The 14012-nt window shown below is 33.3% G+C and overlaps 1 protein-coding gene across 2 annotated transcripts; it reads left to right on the forward strand.

Annotated features, from left to right (window-relative positions):
* Positions 1–5054: 5054 nt before the first annotated feature.
* Positions 5055–11399, forward strand: LOC104219165 (protein GRAVITROPIC IN THE LIGHT 1-like). 2 transcript variants are annotated; one of them, XM_009769798.2, is made up of 4 exons: positions 5055–5332; positions 5439–5510; positions 5612–5715; positions 9557–11399. In XM_009769798.2, exon 4 carries the CDS (start codon positions 9557–9559, stop codon positions 10925–10927), a length of 1371 nt encoding a protein of 456 aa, XP_009768100.1. In that variant the 5' UTR covers positions 5055–5332; positions 5439–5510; positions 5612–5715; the 3' UTR covers positions 10928–11399. The 2 variants fall into 2 exon arrangements, with proteins under 2 accessions (XP_009768100.1, XP_009768101.1); XM_009769799.2 differs by lacking the exons at positions 5055–5332; positions 5439–5510; positions 5612–5715 and adding an exon at positions 9071–9374.
* Positions 11400–14012: the final 2613 nt, after the last annotated feature.

Raw genomic sequence — 14012 nt, forward strand, 5'->3', positions numbered from 1 at the left:
CCCCGATAGACGGAGGGACTAACTGTATTGGTCAAAATCTGACCGCCACGGTCAAGCTGACCAAAGTCCCGCCCAAGCGGCAAGGCAGCAAAAGACGACACGGCCTACTCTACATCCGGCACTTTCGATACCCGTCGAGTCAGAAGGAACAATGTCTAGAGGACGACCAAGGCATACTTGGTGTGAGAAAGCGTCGGACCAAGTAAATTGCAAAGGTTCTTTGACTATATATAGTAGGGAAAAACCTTTGATTTGGGGGGCTCCTTTCCTCCTTCTCTCCTAAGTTCTCTCCTTGTAATCTTCATAAGAAAGAAGTAGTCTCCAGAAAAGGATGAAAAACTACCTCTCCCACTGATTAATGGGAGCCACAATAAAGAATTTCAATAAGATCGATTACCTCTATTTTATCTTATATGTTATTCTTTCAATTAGCTCATTGATCTGGAGTATATTATGTCTAACTAAGATTTACCCCTTCATTTTCTTTAATTGATTTGTTCAAGAAGGTTCCAATATCTTTTGAGTCAAACAGTTGGGGTGTACATGGACCGGGTTGATTCGCTTTTTATCAAAACCAAACCAAACCAACTATATCGGTTTGGATTGGTTCGGTTTTTTCGGATTTTCAGGTTTTTTATTACTTAAATATGTTTCAATCTTACTTTGTTAAATTTTTTATAAGTAAATATATGTTTAGTAAAAATATAAAAAAATGATAAATATATTATCTATTAATATATTCTTATGAGAGAATTTTCTTACCAATACATAATAGTTATTTTTTTAGTCGTCTAACAATAGTGTTTCGTTGATGTACACTTTCAAGGTTAAATGAATTTAGTAATTAAACATAAAAATCAATATGATACATAAATAATACTAATCACTTCACATTCGAAAAAGATATAACAATTTAATAAATCTTAACATATGATATGAATATGGAAGAACAAAGAGATTGACGCATTTCAGTAACACTTGATGGAAAAGTAATCATATAACCCATTATTTAAGGTAAATAAATATGGAGTACTTCATATACTATTAAATATTATATCCCGCAAGATAATCCCAAATATTTCTAGATATTTTTTAAATAAAATTCTATATAAAATTTTAAAAGTATATATAAAAATTATATATTTATATGTCGGTTTGGTTCGGATTTGTTTTACTCAATACCAAACCAAATCAAACCAAACATAGTCGGGTTTTTTTAATCGATTTGGTTTGACTTTTTGGTTTGGTGCAGTTTTCCGGTTCGGTTTGTACACCCTAGTATTTGGCATCGACATGAAAATAGTATAAAATTTAGTCCATTTGTTATAATTGTTGGATTTCATTTGAGTTCTAAAATCAATGTTTAAAAGAAGTCTATTTGTCCATTATTTTCTACAATAATTGGAATACATGAACATATTCCTACAATCACCCCTGATAATTATGTGCAAACGAAAAAAAGAAAAAACTACTACTCTCTTGATTGGAAAAAGGACATGTATAATTACTCAAGTACGGTAGGCGGAAAATAAAAATGAGATGGCAACCAATAATAATAATAGATGCGCTAACGAATGGAAAATGCTCAGGAGGTAACCAATTTTTCAAAGTAAAATGCAAAGTCAACAAATTGTGCTGAAAATAAGTGACCGCGACAATAAAGTTATTTTCTAACAAGACGAAAACATTTACAAGGTACAAATTGTGCTGAAAATAATCTCAAGTTGTGAGTTACAATTAATATGTTATCACAAAAAAGTAAAATCTTTTCTTCTAAATAAAATACAAATTGAGTCGTATTCAAAACAGTGCATCGATATTTGCTGCTTCAAACTTTTCCAGAGCAAAAATTAAGTGGCCGTTTGGACATAAGAATTATAAAATTTTAGAAAAAAAGTAAAAAAGAAATTAAGTGAAAATGGTATTTAAAAATTAAAGTAGTGTTTGGATATGAATACAATTTTGGGCTGTTTTTAAATTTTTTGGAGTGATTTGAATTGAATATTTTGAAAAAGCAGTTCTTTAGAGTTCTTACAAATTTTGAATTTTTTTAAAATTTATCTTCAAGTGAAAATTGAAAAATTTATGGCCAAACATTAATTTTGAAAAAAATTCGAAAAAAATGAATTTTTTCTGGCCAAACGAGTCCTAAGGGAACCTTTTGTGTAATTTTTCAATAGAGTTTAAATTTAAAAAAAACATAATTAATCTGTTCCAATTATATTCAATAATCATAAAATATAATCTTTAATAAGAAAAATGTAAAACAAAATTGGACTCGGTAAAGTACTAGAAGTAATTTGCTTCAAGATAAAGGTCAAATTTGTAGGAGGGCTATAGGTAAGCCAAAGAAGTCTTGGGGAGAAGTGATTAGGCGGAACATGGCACAGTCGGAACTTACTGCGGACATGACCTTTAATAGGAGGATGTGACGGTCGAGTATTATGGTAGTAGGTAGACGAGCGTTCTCCCTATATATTCTGAGTTCGATAGCATGAGTATTAGTATGATATCTCCTCATTTTTAGATTGTTATTACTACTTAGTATTTACTTGCTTTTAGCAGAGGCATTTTCAGAACTTTAAGAACATGGGTGCATTATTATATTTAAGATAGATGTGTGGTTTCACTATATAAAATTTTATGGTGATAACAAGATGAAGAGCAAACTATATTAATACTATATACGCAAAAAATAGCATTCACTTTACAATTGTCCTTGGCGAATTTTTATACTTTGAAAACAGTCAATTATAGGATCATTACTTACAGTTTTAAATATCTCATGCTCTATATAACAAACTAAATAATTATTCAAAAAGGTTTTTAAAGGCATCGCTTAATATTGAGCCGAGGGTTTTGCTGCTTTGAATCCACAGAGAGTCTCAGAGCCGAAAGAGACGAGTCACGGGTGCTTTATTTTTAGGGATTTCAAAGTTTTTGCATTCAAAAGAATGATTAAGCGAAGAAAAATAAAAAAGACGTAGGCAAAAGGGAATTTTAAAAACTAAGGTAAAAAAACGTGTTTGTTTGTTAATTGAAAAGAAGAAAAAGGGCGTAGAGGGATCGAACCGTGACTTAGGTACAAAAAGGAGACAAGAGGGTCACTTGTCACCAGTGCACCAAACTAGTCACTTGAGCATGGGTGGCCATGTTGCTCCCAAACGCGCACACAAGTATACGTGGTTGTACAAGTAATAAAGTAATAAATCGAGTGTCGAACCCACAGAGATTTGTATTAATTACCCACTAGTTTCGTCAAGATTATTCAGCCGAGTCAATCAGAGTTCAAAAGTGGGATTATACTAAGCAACATTTCTAACAAGTAACTAATTTATCAAGCGGCAAAATAGTTGTTGTGTATTCAGTAGATTCGAATATTCAAGGGTTGTGATCGATTCACCAATCCTATTGTGTTCTAAGTAATTCTCACTTACATACAATTAACTCATGGTTGCTAATTAATCGAATAATTGCTCTCGTAGTATTTTTCAGAATTACTACTCACCTATTAAAAATAGATTAACGCCTATATTCATATGGAATCAATCTATTAAGAATGCATTAAGATTACGATATTTAATTAAGCATGGCGTCTATGTATATTTCTATCCTAACTACAAATCTGCCCCCAATTTAGAGTTAAGATCATGCCATTTTCAATTCTTCTCTAATCTAGACGTAGCTTTTTCAAGCATACCATATATAGTAAATAAAACCTAACTGTTGGCCAAACAATCAAGAAATTAATCACAGAATTGAAGAAACAACCATATATTAGTGAATTGCAATCAAGGTTAAGTCAACTTTAAATAACAATATTCAGGGCTATATCACAACCCCAAAACTATGAGTTTTAGCCGCTCATGATAATATCAAAATAAATTCATAAGTGTTGAATAATTGAGAATACTAAGAAAAGATGAAGGAAACTTAGATATCCTCGCTCCCTGATGTTCCTCGTGTGTAATTTTTCCCGCAAAGTGGCATTTCCCCTCTCAAAATAGGCTTAGTCCTGCTTTTATACGCATTGTGTGTGTGAAGGGAGGAGGGGGGGGGGGTCTTGGGCCGAAATAACCTTGTCATGGGCGAACTAAGAGAATTTTCCGTCACTAGTGCCCAACATAGCGTGGGACGCTAGCCCTGGCGTTGTACTTTTTAAGCACACGGACTTCTGAGCCACATGTAGCGCCCCACGCTGCCTGTGGCGCTACTTTGTGGCCAATTTCCCATTTTGCTCCTTTTTGCCTCTAATCTCGCACCTTCGCCCTATATTGCTTCCGTAAGATTCCTACACATAAAAACACCACGAATTAGCACAAACATTACATTTCACATCCGAAATCTACGAAACACAAGTGAAATGCGAGATGATATATATATAAATATATATATTGTAAGCTAAATATCAGGCCACAAATTTATTTAGGGCATAATAGAAAAAAATATTACACTATTTATACATAGCCTAAGGAGGAAAGCATGGGTGCATGTACCCAACTCCCCTCCACGTAATTTCGCCCCTCACTTCTTGACTTCGATCTTCTTATTTTTTCTTGTTGCTGTTACTTTTTTTTATTCTTTCTTTAATTGATGGTCTAACAAAAATAATTTTTTTTGCATTTTTAGAGTAGGTATAATGTTACATACATTTTATCGTTGCCAAATCTCGCTCGTCAAATTCTTGTCGATTTGTTGTTGTTGTACAACAAAAAGAGGAAAAATGCAAATGCAGAATTCATTTGAGATTCTCGTTATCTTTAGACAGGTTCATAGGGATTCGAATTTAGGGATGACAACATAATTTTCATTTTCATTTTACATGTTTCAAAAATGTCCACCTTTCGTTTCTCCTGCCATAACACATATACCTGTGTGAATCCGCAGGTGTGTCAGCTGTAAATATCTAATTACCAAAACCCCCCTTCAATCAGCTCTGTTACCTCAACCAGAATCCGCGTAATTAGTATGAAATGCAGCTGGCAATTCCGTAATTACAAAAGTCCATAAATTGACCCAAGCAAGTGTCTGAGTTTTAAATTCCCAATGCCTTAGTTGTCCAACACTTCCCCAAATCCCTCTGGTCCTTTTCGTCTTTTTCTCCTTGCCTCTTCCTCTCCATTTCTCCATATACTATACTATACCCTCGAGCTCCGATTTTTTCTCTGTTCCCTAAAACAACACGATCCTTATTCAATCTCAACCAAGCCTCTACAGCCAAAAGTGCAAAAACACCATTATTATAGCCGTTGAAGATTCTCAATCATAACGCTGTGCTTTTATTTCAATGCCAGCTTTCTCCTGAAGGGAAATTTTTTGAGGTCCCCGGCAGGTAGGGTACAATTCCTCTAGATTATTCGCTCAATCATTTTCTCTCTATGGCGTCTAATATGCCTATCAATCTGTTTTTTCCCTTTTATATTGGTATCCATTTTCAGGCAATCAAACTTCCGGAGTTCTGTTGCCGTACAGGAAGAAATTTGGATTTTTCTGCTATTCTTTTCCATTAGGTACAATCTCTAGGTTTTATTTCATAATAGCTGTGTTTGATACATACATATATATCAATGAGCCTTTTAAAAAAAAATTGGGTCTGGATTTTGCTTCACAGTGTGGTTGTTATGAATGGAGGATTATGGTGTTTTTGTGCTTCATTGAGATTTGCGCACAGGACCTGAATATTCTCCAATTCTTCCCCTGAAGGTTTCTCCCGAGGTAACGTTAAATTTCTCATCAATTACTGTAATAGATTACAGATAAATCAAAGGTGATGGATTAGCTCTAGTCTAGGTTTTTTCTTGTGCACGCGCATGTAGAGAATCGTAGTAATTTGTAATCCTTGTGCTGCGGGAGCACGTCTCGGTCTTATTGTTGAGTTCGGTTCACTGTGTGCGCCCTCACAGTAGCTAACCCAGTGACTCACATTGGCTTACTAGATCATGTGACTTAGAGCCGTTTGGACGAGCTTGTTGTAAGTGATTTTTAAGGCAAAATCTATAAGTTAGAAATTTTAGCTTTTGGCTTATTTTTGTCATTTTAGCTTAAAAATAAGTGCTTAAAAGTATACCTTTTATTTTATTCAAACACTACAAAATGACTTAAAAAGTTATTTTAATTTAAAAGCACTTAAAATAAGTCAATTCAAACGGGCTACTGATAGCCCGTTTGACCAAGCTTCTAAAATCAGCTTTTTTTAGAAGTGTTTTCAAAAAATACTTTTTAGAAAAATATTTTTGGTGAGAAACAATTTATATGTGATTATTTTATTTGAAAAACACTTTGTGAGCATTAGTATGATTAAACTTTTAAGAATTGCTTTGAAATGTATTTTTTTTCAAAAAAACGAGCTTTTCTTTTAGGGAGGAGCTAGTTTTTTTACTTTTCAAAAACTGCGTCTGTTTTTGCTCAAAAACTTTTTTTCTTTTTAAAACTTAGCAAAACATTTAACTTTGACAAAAAAGGCACTATTGGCATTAAAAAATACTTAGCCCAAGATTCCATTTGGATGAAAGTATTTTAATTGATTTCTAAGTATAAGCCTTAAGTAGGAATTTTAGTTTTTTGCTTTTTTGTTTTGGTCATGTTAGCTTAAAAGCACTTTTTAATTTTATTCAAACACTATTAGGGTTTGTTTGGTACGTGGATAAGGAAAATTAATTCCGAGACTAAATATTTAGAAGAGTTTATCCCATGTTTGGTTGAGTGAAATTACAACATAATTATTTTTGAAATTATTATTCCAGGATTATAGTATTTTTTTATTCCTATGAAAAGGTGGATAACTAATCTTCTGATAATTAATCCAGAGATAACTTCTTTCCAACTAAATGATCCCAAGATAGTTTAAAAGCTATTTTAGCTTAACAGCACTTAGGGCATCTCCAGCCTTCCAACCTTTGCACCAATTTTTTACACCAAAATGGTGGAAACATCAAAATAGTGCAAATTAACTTCAACCCATTATACTATTTTTTATATCAAAAAAGAATATTTCTTTTATATTCTTCTATCTCTTCTATATTATATTATTATTTTTTATTTAAATTTATTTTTTATTTCATAAATAAAACAAATCCTTTCCGATTTGCCAAATATTGTGTTATTTATTAACAATATATTATATTTCAGTTTTGTACTTTTTTTTATGGTTATATATTTTTATATACAAATATAATTTATAATAAAATTAACTTATAATTTTATATAAAAATAAATATACAAAAATTAAATACCAAAATAAAATATAAAATTAATATTATAAAGACATTACATAAAAACTATAATTAATTATAAAATTATAATATGTTAAATTAAAAGTGTTTTATGATTAAAAAATAATATTAAAATAATAATGAATAATAATAGTGTTGATGAATAGTGTTGCATCAATCAAAATGGTGTAAGAAATGGTGTTGGATTGGAGAAAAAAATATCAAAATTTACACTAAAATACTATTTTGTGTTAAAATTGGTGTTGGGTTGGAGATTGTCTTACAACGAGTCAATCCAAATAGGTTCTAAAAGAACTTGCTATTGCTAGTTTATTTTGTATTAGCACCTGAAATTGGGTCACGTGACTTGTAATCTGAGGAAACATTTTCTGGGGAATAGTAGTTTTGTCCGTTGGATTATAGTGAGCTCAACTATCGAGAAGAGCAAAGTAAGTCCAACGGGCATTTATGTACACCGTCGGATGCGAAAAATCTTTTTTTACCACAGTTCAATCATGAAGGACCCACATGGCTTTTTGCAGAATGGTTAGTGACTTGTAATAATGAATTACTGCTCTGTTTGTGAACCTATTTTCTTTTTGGTCAATTCCAAATATAATGACTCCATTTTAAATTTAGAAATAATTTAGTTTAACTTTTAATTCTATCCTTAACTAGAAGCTTTTATAACTACACAAATACTCCAAGCTCTTTTTTAACTTATTTAGGATCACAAATTTTAAAAGTCATCATTTTTTCTTAAACTCCATGCCCAGTCAAATAAATTCACGCGTGGTGACACGTCTAAAGTTTCAAAATTTTGGAAGGGTATCTGTACTTTTCTGAGGGTAATGGACTACATTATTAATTTAGTACAAACGTAGGCCTTTACTCCGATTAATTTTGTGGTAGGTGTTGGTCAAAGAACATTCAAGTGTAAAAATAATGGGTCAAAACTGTGTAACTGTGTTAATTTGGTGTGACCTCAAAGTCTTGCGTGAATGGAGGTCTTATTGTTGCATGTGAGGGAGAAAGGAGGGGGGGGGTGTCATTATCCATTTTCATCCCCAAGATTTTGGGTGGAGTAAAAGCTTTTGGGATAATTTCTTAGGTTAGTGGGCCTTGGCTAATCTTAATGAGGTCGGTAATCTTTGCCGTCCCATAAGGATCTTAATCTGATTTATTTATTAATGAGGCTGTTTTCAATTGATACGGTCCAAAGATTTACTTTTTAAAGAGTATTTAATTGATGGGAGGACTGAGAATTAATGGGTTGCCATTCACTCTTACTTAACGTTTATACTAAAAATAAATTTTTATTTTTACTTTACACTTTATGCATATCAAGATTCAAGGGAACAATAATTTTTTTTGTTATAATCACAGTATTTATTACTCATTTCAAATCATTTTCTCAAATTCAATAAAATATGCATTAATTAATATTAGTATCATTGTAAATTATGCACTTTATTTATTATTTTTTAAAGGGCATGAAAAGTTAAAATGTGCCAAGTAAAAATGAACGGACGTAGAATTATTTACAGCTCGTTACTTGAGGAGTGTTAGAATTTGTTGGAATCCGTTGCATTTCGTATTGTTTATTAGGCGGGGTGTTAATTGCCACTGATAATTCTGTAGTTGGTAGCATATGTATTCTTCCTAATTTGTTTTTGTTATTTGCACTGATGTGGGGTTGTGTGGGGGCATGTCTTTGGGTGTGGGAAATTGGCTAGAAGGGCCATTGATTATGAAATTAATACTATACTTAAAGTTAGGCAGAGGCTGGTGACATAATAATATGGGTCAAACCTTGCCCCTTCAATAGTTATTAATATATAATGTATATATTGCACTGAAGTATTTTATGCTCCCAGCTAATCAATTAAGCCCTGCCAAGAAGCTGCTATCTAATATCTTTTATACTATATAAAAAGCATTCATGAACTTGTAATGTAGATGTACCTTTTGATCGTGTCATTTGATTTGAGATATTCTTTCAACTTTTTTCTTTTTTCCCTCTACTTCTCTGTTCATCCCTTCTTTTTCTTCCAATTAACTATACTTTTTGAAACTTTCTAAATAGAAACCAGAGGGCAGTACTCAAGTAGAGAACAAAAAGAAATTCCAATTTCCTTTGGCTCCCTCGATTGAAGAGTTAAAGTATGTTGCTTTTTTCTTTAGCTGTAACACGCTAATCATTTGGTGGATAGTCGTTATGGCCATCATTATATTCCTTTCTTTCTTTAAATGAACTATTATTTGCATTGGCTGAAATGATCATAATGTATTGCTCCCACCTATTATGATTTAGTCTCATCTTCATATCATATTTTTTTCTTCAGATGGATTCTGTTAATCGGTCTGCTGTGACCCCGAGTAAGAGCAAATTGGCTCGCACTTTTGCTAAGGTTTTGCACATTAGAGCTCTGACAGGAGGAACTCAGAAGCACAAATTCAGTGAAATTGTCAAGGATGATGCAGTAAAGAATGATGTAGCGAAGAGTGAGTTACTCAAGAAAGCACAGTTCAAGGCCTTTGATGATGAAGATGAAAAGCTGAAACAGAAAGCAGCTACAGAAGCTTTTCTTGCCAAGCTGTTTGCAAACATCTCAGCTGTTAAAGCAGCATATGCTCAATTGCAGTTTGCTCAGTCTCCATATGACCCTGATGGTATTCAATCTGCTGATGAGTTGGTGGTATCCGAGCTGAAAAGCTTGTCTGAATTGAAACAGTGCTTCGTTAAGAAGCAGTTGGATGTGTATTCCCCGGAAACCACTCAGATTTTAGCTGAAATTCAGGAGCAGAAGAGCGTATTAAAGACGTATGATATCATGGGAAAGAAACTGGATTCGCAGCTCAAACTCAAGGATTCAGAAATTACGTTTCTCGGAGAGAAATTGATCGAGGCTAATAAAGAAAACAAGCTGCTTGAGAAAAGGTTGAACTCCAGTGGACCGGTGTCTGCTCTGGACAATCTTCACTTTTCAAGTTTGAGCCCTAGCCATTTTATCATGTTCCTCAGGCAGACAATTAGGTCTATTCGTAGTTTTGTTAGGTTGTTCAGCAAGGAAATGTTAGCTGCTGGCTGGAACTTAGATGCTGCGGCCAGTTCCATCGAACCTGATATAGAGTTCCTGAAAGCAAATGACATATGTTATGCTTTTGAATCATTCGTTTGCCGGGAGATGTTTGATGGTTTCAATTATCCCAACTTTTCCATCTCAACTGAGCCCCTGCCCGAGCAGACAAAAAGGCAAAGGTTGTTTTTCGACAGATTCATGGAGCTGAGATCTGTTAAACCAGTAGATTACTTAGCTTGGAAACCCAAATCAACATTTGCAAGATTCTGTCGTGCTAAGTACTTGAAACTAATCCATCCCAAGATTGAAGAGTCCATTTTTGGCAACCTGAATCAAAGAAACATACTCAATTCGGGTGAGTATCCGGAGTCAACATTCTTCTCCACATTTAGTGAAATGGCCAAGCGCATTTGGTTACTGCACTGTCTGGCTTTCTCCTTCGATCCCGTGGCTTCAATCTTTCAAGTGAGCAGAGGGTGTCGGTTTTCGGATGTGTACATGGAGAGTGTGAACGAAGAAGCATTCTTGTCATGGGACGGATCACCGGAAACTGAACCGAGTGTAGGTTTCACGGTAGTTCCAGGATTCAAGATTAGTACAACTGTTGTTCAGTGTCAAGTTTACCTGTGTTGACAAAGAGATGCAAATGAACCGTAGATGGTGAATTGAGGAAGCATCAGATTCGTTGGTTAATAATGGACCCACAAGGACTGAACTGGAGAGGAACATCTTTCATGTTGTTTTTTTAATGTTGTGAATGGGTACAAACAGAAAAGAATTATGAAGAATTTAGGAGGGGGCATCAGGCATGGGAAGGCATGGCTTTTCAATAAAGGTGGGGTCGAAATATGTCTTAATATTGAAAGGGGAAAGCGCGTTGACGGTTTGTCTGGGGGGAACTTGTAATAGCGTACCAAACATTGTTTTGTATTACTCTGTTGTTTGGTTGGAAATGTATTACTAGTAATAGTAGTAATGTTTTGATGTAGAAAATCATTCCTCCAATTTTGTTAATATTAGGCGAGGAATGGGAAGGATCTTAGCTGTACATTATTTGATAATATGATTCCGCTCTTCTATATTGAAAATGATGTTTGCTTGTGCACATTGGAGTGTTATATTATTCTATATATCTGACGTAGCTTTATTTTCTTAAAATACTACTACGTTCTGGTTATCAAGCTAGCATTAGGAGCAATTTTGGTTTGTTATTGTGTATAAATGTAGCCGGAAAAACCGGTGAAGAACCTCGCTTTTGGTTGAAGACAAAACCCGGCTGAGGTCACCCACCGGCCATCTTTTTAGTCAAAAAGTGTGGACGATCCTATTAGGAAATTCATCCTTGTCTACAGGGTGAAAATCCGAAAAATTGAACAAAAAAATTAATACTTTTTGGTTTGGTTTGATTTTGGTTTTTAAATTTAAAAATCGATCAAATTTGGTTTGGTTTTGATTTTAATAAAAAAACTCGAACCAACCAAATATAGGAGTAGCTATTTTAAATTTTGAATTACACCTATATATATATATATATGTATACTTTTATACAAAGTTTCAAAAATTTTATAGTAAATGTTAATCGTTTGCACTTTTAGTACAGTTCTTTACCTTTACATTCTAGTTTGATTGGTAGTTTTCTTTTGTTAAGTGTAAGAATCTATTTCATGTTAAAAATAATATATTTTTAATTGAGTCCTTAAATTATTCATCACTATTTGATTCAATTATCATCAATATATCTTGGTAAATAATATATTTCTCAAAGGGCAATTAATTTGATAATGTTACGTTAAAAATGTAAAATATGTGTTTGGTAGTGTATGTCTTACGTTTAAGAAAAAAACCGACAAATAATCAAAAAAATCGAAAAACCGACATAAACCGAATCGAGAAAAAACTGACTTAATTGGTTTGGTTTGGCTCTAATATTTGAAAAACTGACTTACTTGGTTTGGTTTCTTTTTGGGGGAAAATCGATCCAAAGCGAACCATGAACACACCTATGTATCGCTTCCCTCATTAATTGTGTATTTCTTTTTTTGTAATGGACATAACAACTTCAGCTCTAAAAATGCTAAAGTTCAGCAAATACAAAATAAAACTTCAGCTCCTAGAATGCCGAAGTTTTATTGAATTGAAGTTTGCCATTGCACTATGAACTGAAGTTTGCGTGATTGTCTTTGCAAATCAGGCCAAACTTCAGGCAAAAATATCTGAAGTTTTACTTTGATGCTACACTTCAGGCAAAAAATTCTAAAGTTCAAACTTCAGATATAAATTTTTGCTATTTTAGGCATGTATGTCTGAAGTTATCCGAAAAGTGGGTATGATTGCAATTTTTTGTGCAAAACGTGTATATATTAAAAGGTGACCTAAAAACTGAGTATAGATGCAAATGCCCCGAAATAGTTTATAGGAAAAAAAATCTTTTTAAGTTATTTAGGTCCTGCACGATCCTAGTCACTAGGACGTGAATTTATTGGATCCTTATTAATGTGTAGATGAAACTTATTCAATGGATCTCTAATAAGTAGAGATCCTTATTTATTGGATCTTCAAGAACCCTTTTGAAATTTGTGAGACGTCGAACTAATTTTCAGGAAAAGATGAGTATGGTAGGCAGGCAATTCTTCTAATTTTGTGACATGTGTCCGCAAGTAGGCTTAGTTTTATTTGATTTGGGCCCATTTGATTTTCACAGAGAGATAATAGGAAGAGAAAAGAGGACACCAGATTATGACTAGTAACTAAGAGATTTGAATTTGTAACTCTACAATTTGCTTTGTAACCTCTTTTAATTATGGGATCTTTCAATAGAACCAACTGTTAATGTTAGGCCTCGCTTGTAATTTGGTTAGAATTTGGATATTGATGGGAAGGCGTTCCGTTCAGCAATTCATAGGTGGTGACATGATGTGGACGGTGATGTTAAAGTAGTGGAAATGGCGCGGGTAACCATTTTTTAATGTGATATTTAGTTTTTATCCTTCATTTTTAATGCTAAGCAAAAATAGCTACTATTATATTAAAATTAATACAAAAAGATATTTTTATCCTTTCCATGAATAAATTTTTAGGACATGTTGTCCTTAATATTTACACAACACTCATGAAATTAATGACATGATGTCATGATTTCCTAAAGTTTAAAAATAGAAGGTGTAAATACATGACACTTTGCCCTTGATATTTACACATCACTCATGAAGTTAAGGACACTATGCCCTTAACATTTACATTGCACACATGAAGTTAAGGACACCATGCCCTTAACATTTACACTGCACATATGAAGTTAAGGACATGATGTCCTAAAGTTTAACAATGGAAGATGCAAATACATGACACATTGTCCTTAATACTTATACAACACTCATGAAGTTAAGGATACAATATCCATAATATTTAGACAGCACTCATGAAGTTAAGGAAACCATCTCCTTAACATTTACATTGTACATATGAAGTTAAAGACAGGATGTCCTAAAGTTTAAAACAGAAGGTGCTAATTCAGGACACTTTGTCCTTAATATTTACACAAGACTCATTAAGTTAAGGACATCATGCACATGTATATTTTCGTCCGGACAGGTAAAAGTTTATTAAAGCACTTGTTAAAGAGTAAATACATTTTAAACCGTGGTTTAAAAGTAAATAGGGCTCTAATTAATGGCTAATCGTACTCTTCCCCCGTTAAAGTACCATATTGGTTAAAGTA

This window comes from Nicotiana sylvestris, chromosome 7 (genome assembly GCF_000393655.2).
Source record: "Nicotiana sylvestris chromosome 7, ASM39365v2, whole genome shotgun sequence".
Taxonomy (NCBI): domain Eukaryota; kingdom Viridiplantae; phylum Streptophyta; class Magnoliopsida; order Solanales; family Solanaceae; genus Nicotiana; species Nicotiana sylvestris.

Coding starts and splice junctions, on each gene's coding strand:
- LOC104219165 (XM_009769798.2), top strand. CDS start 9,557: ATGGATTCTGTTAATCGGTCTGCTGTGACCCCGAGTAAGAGCAAATTG.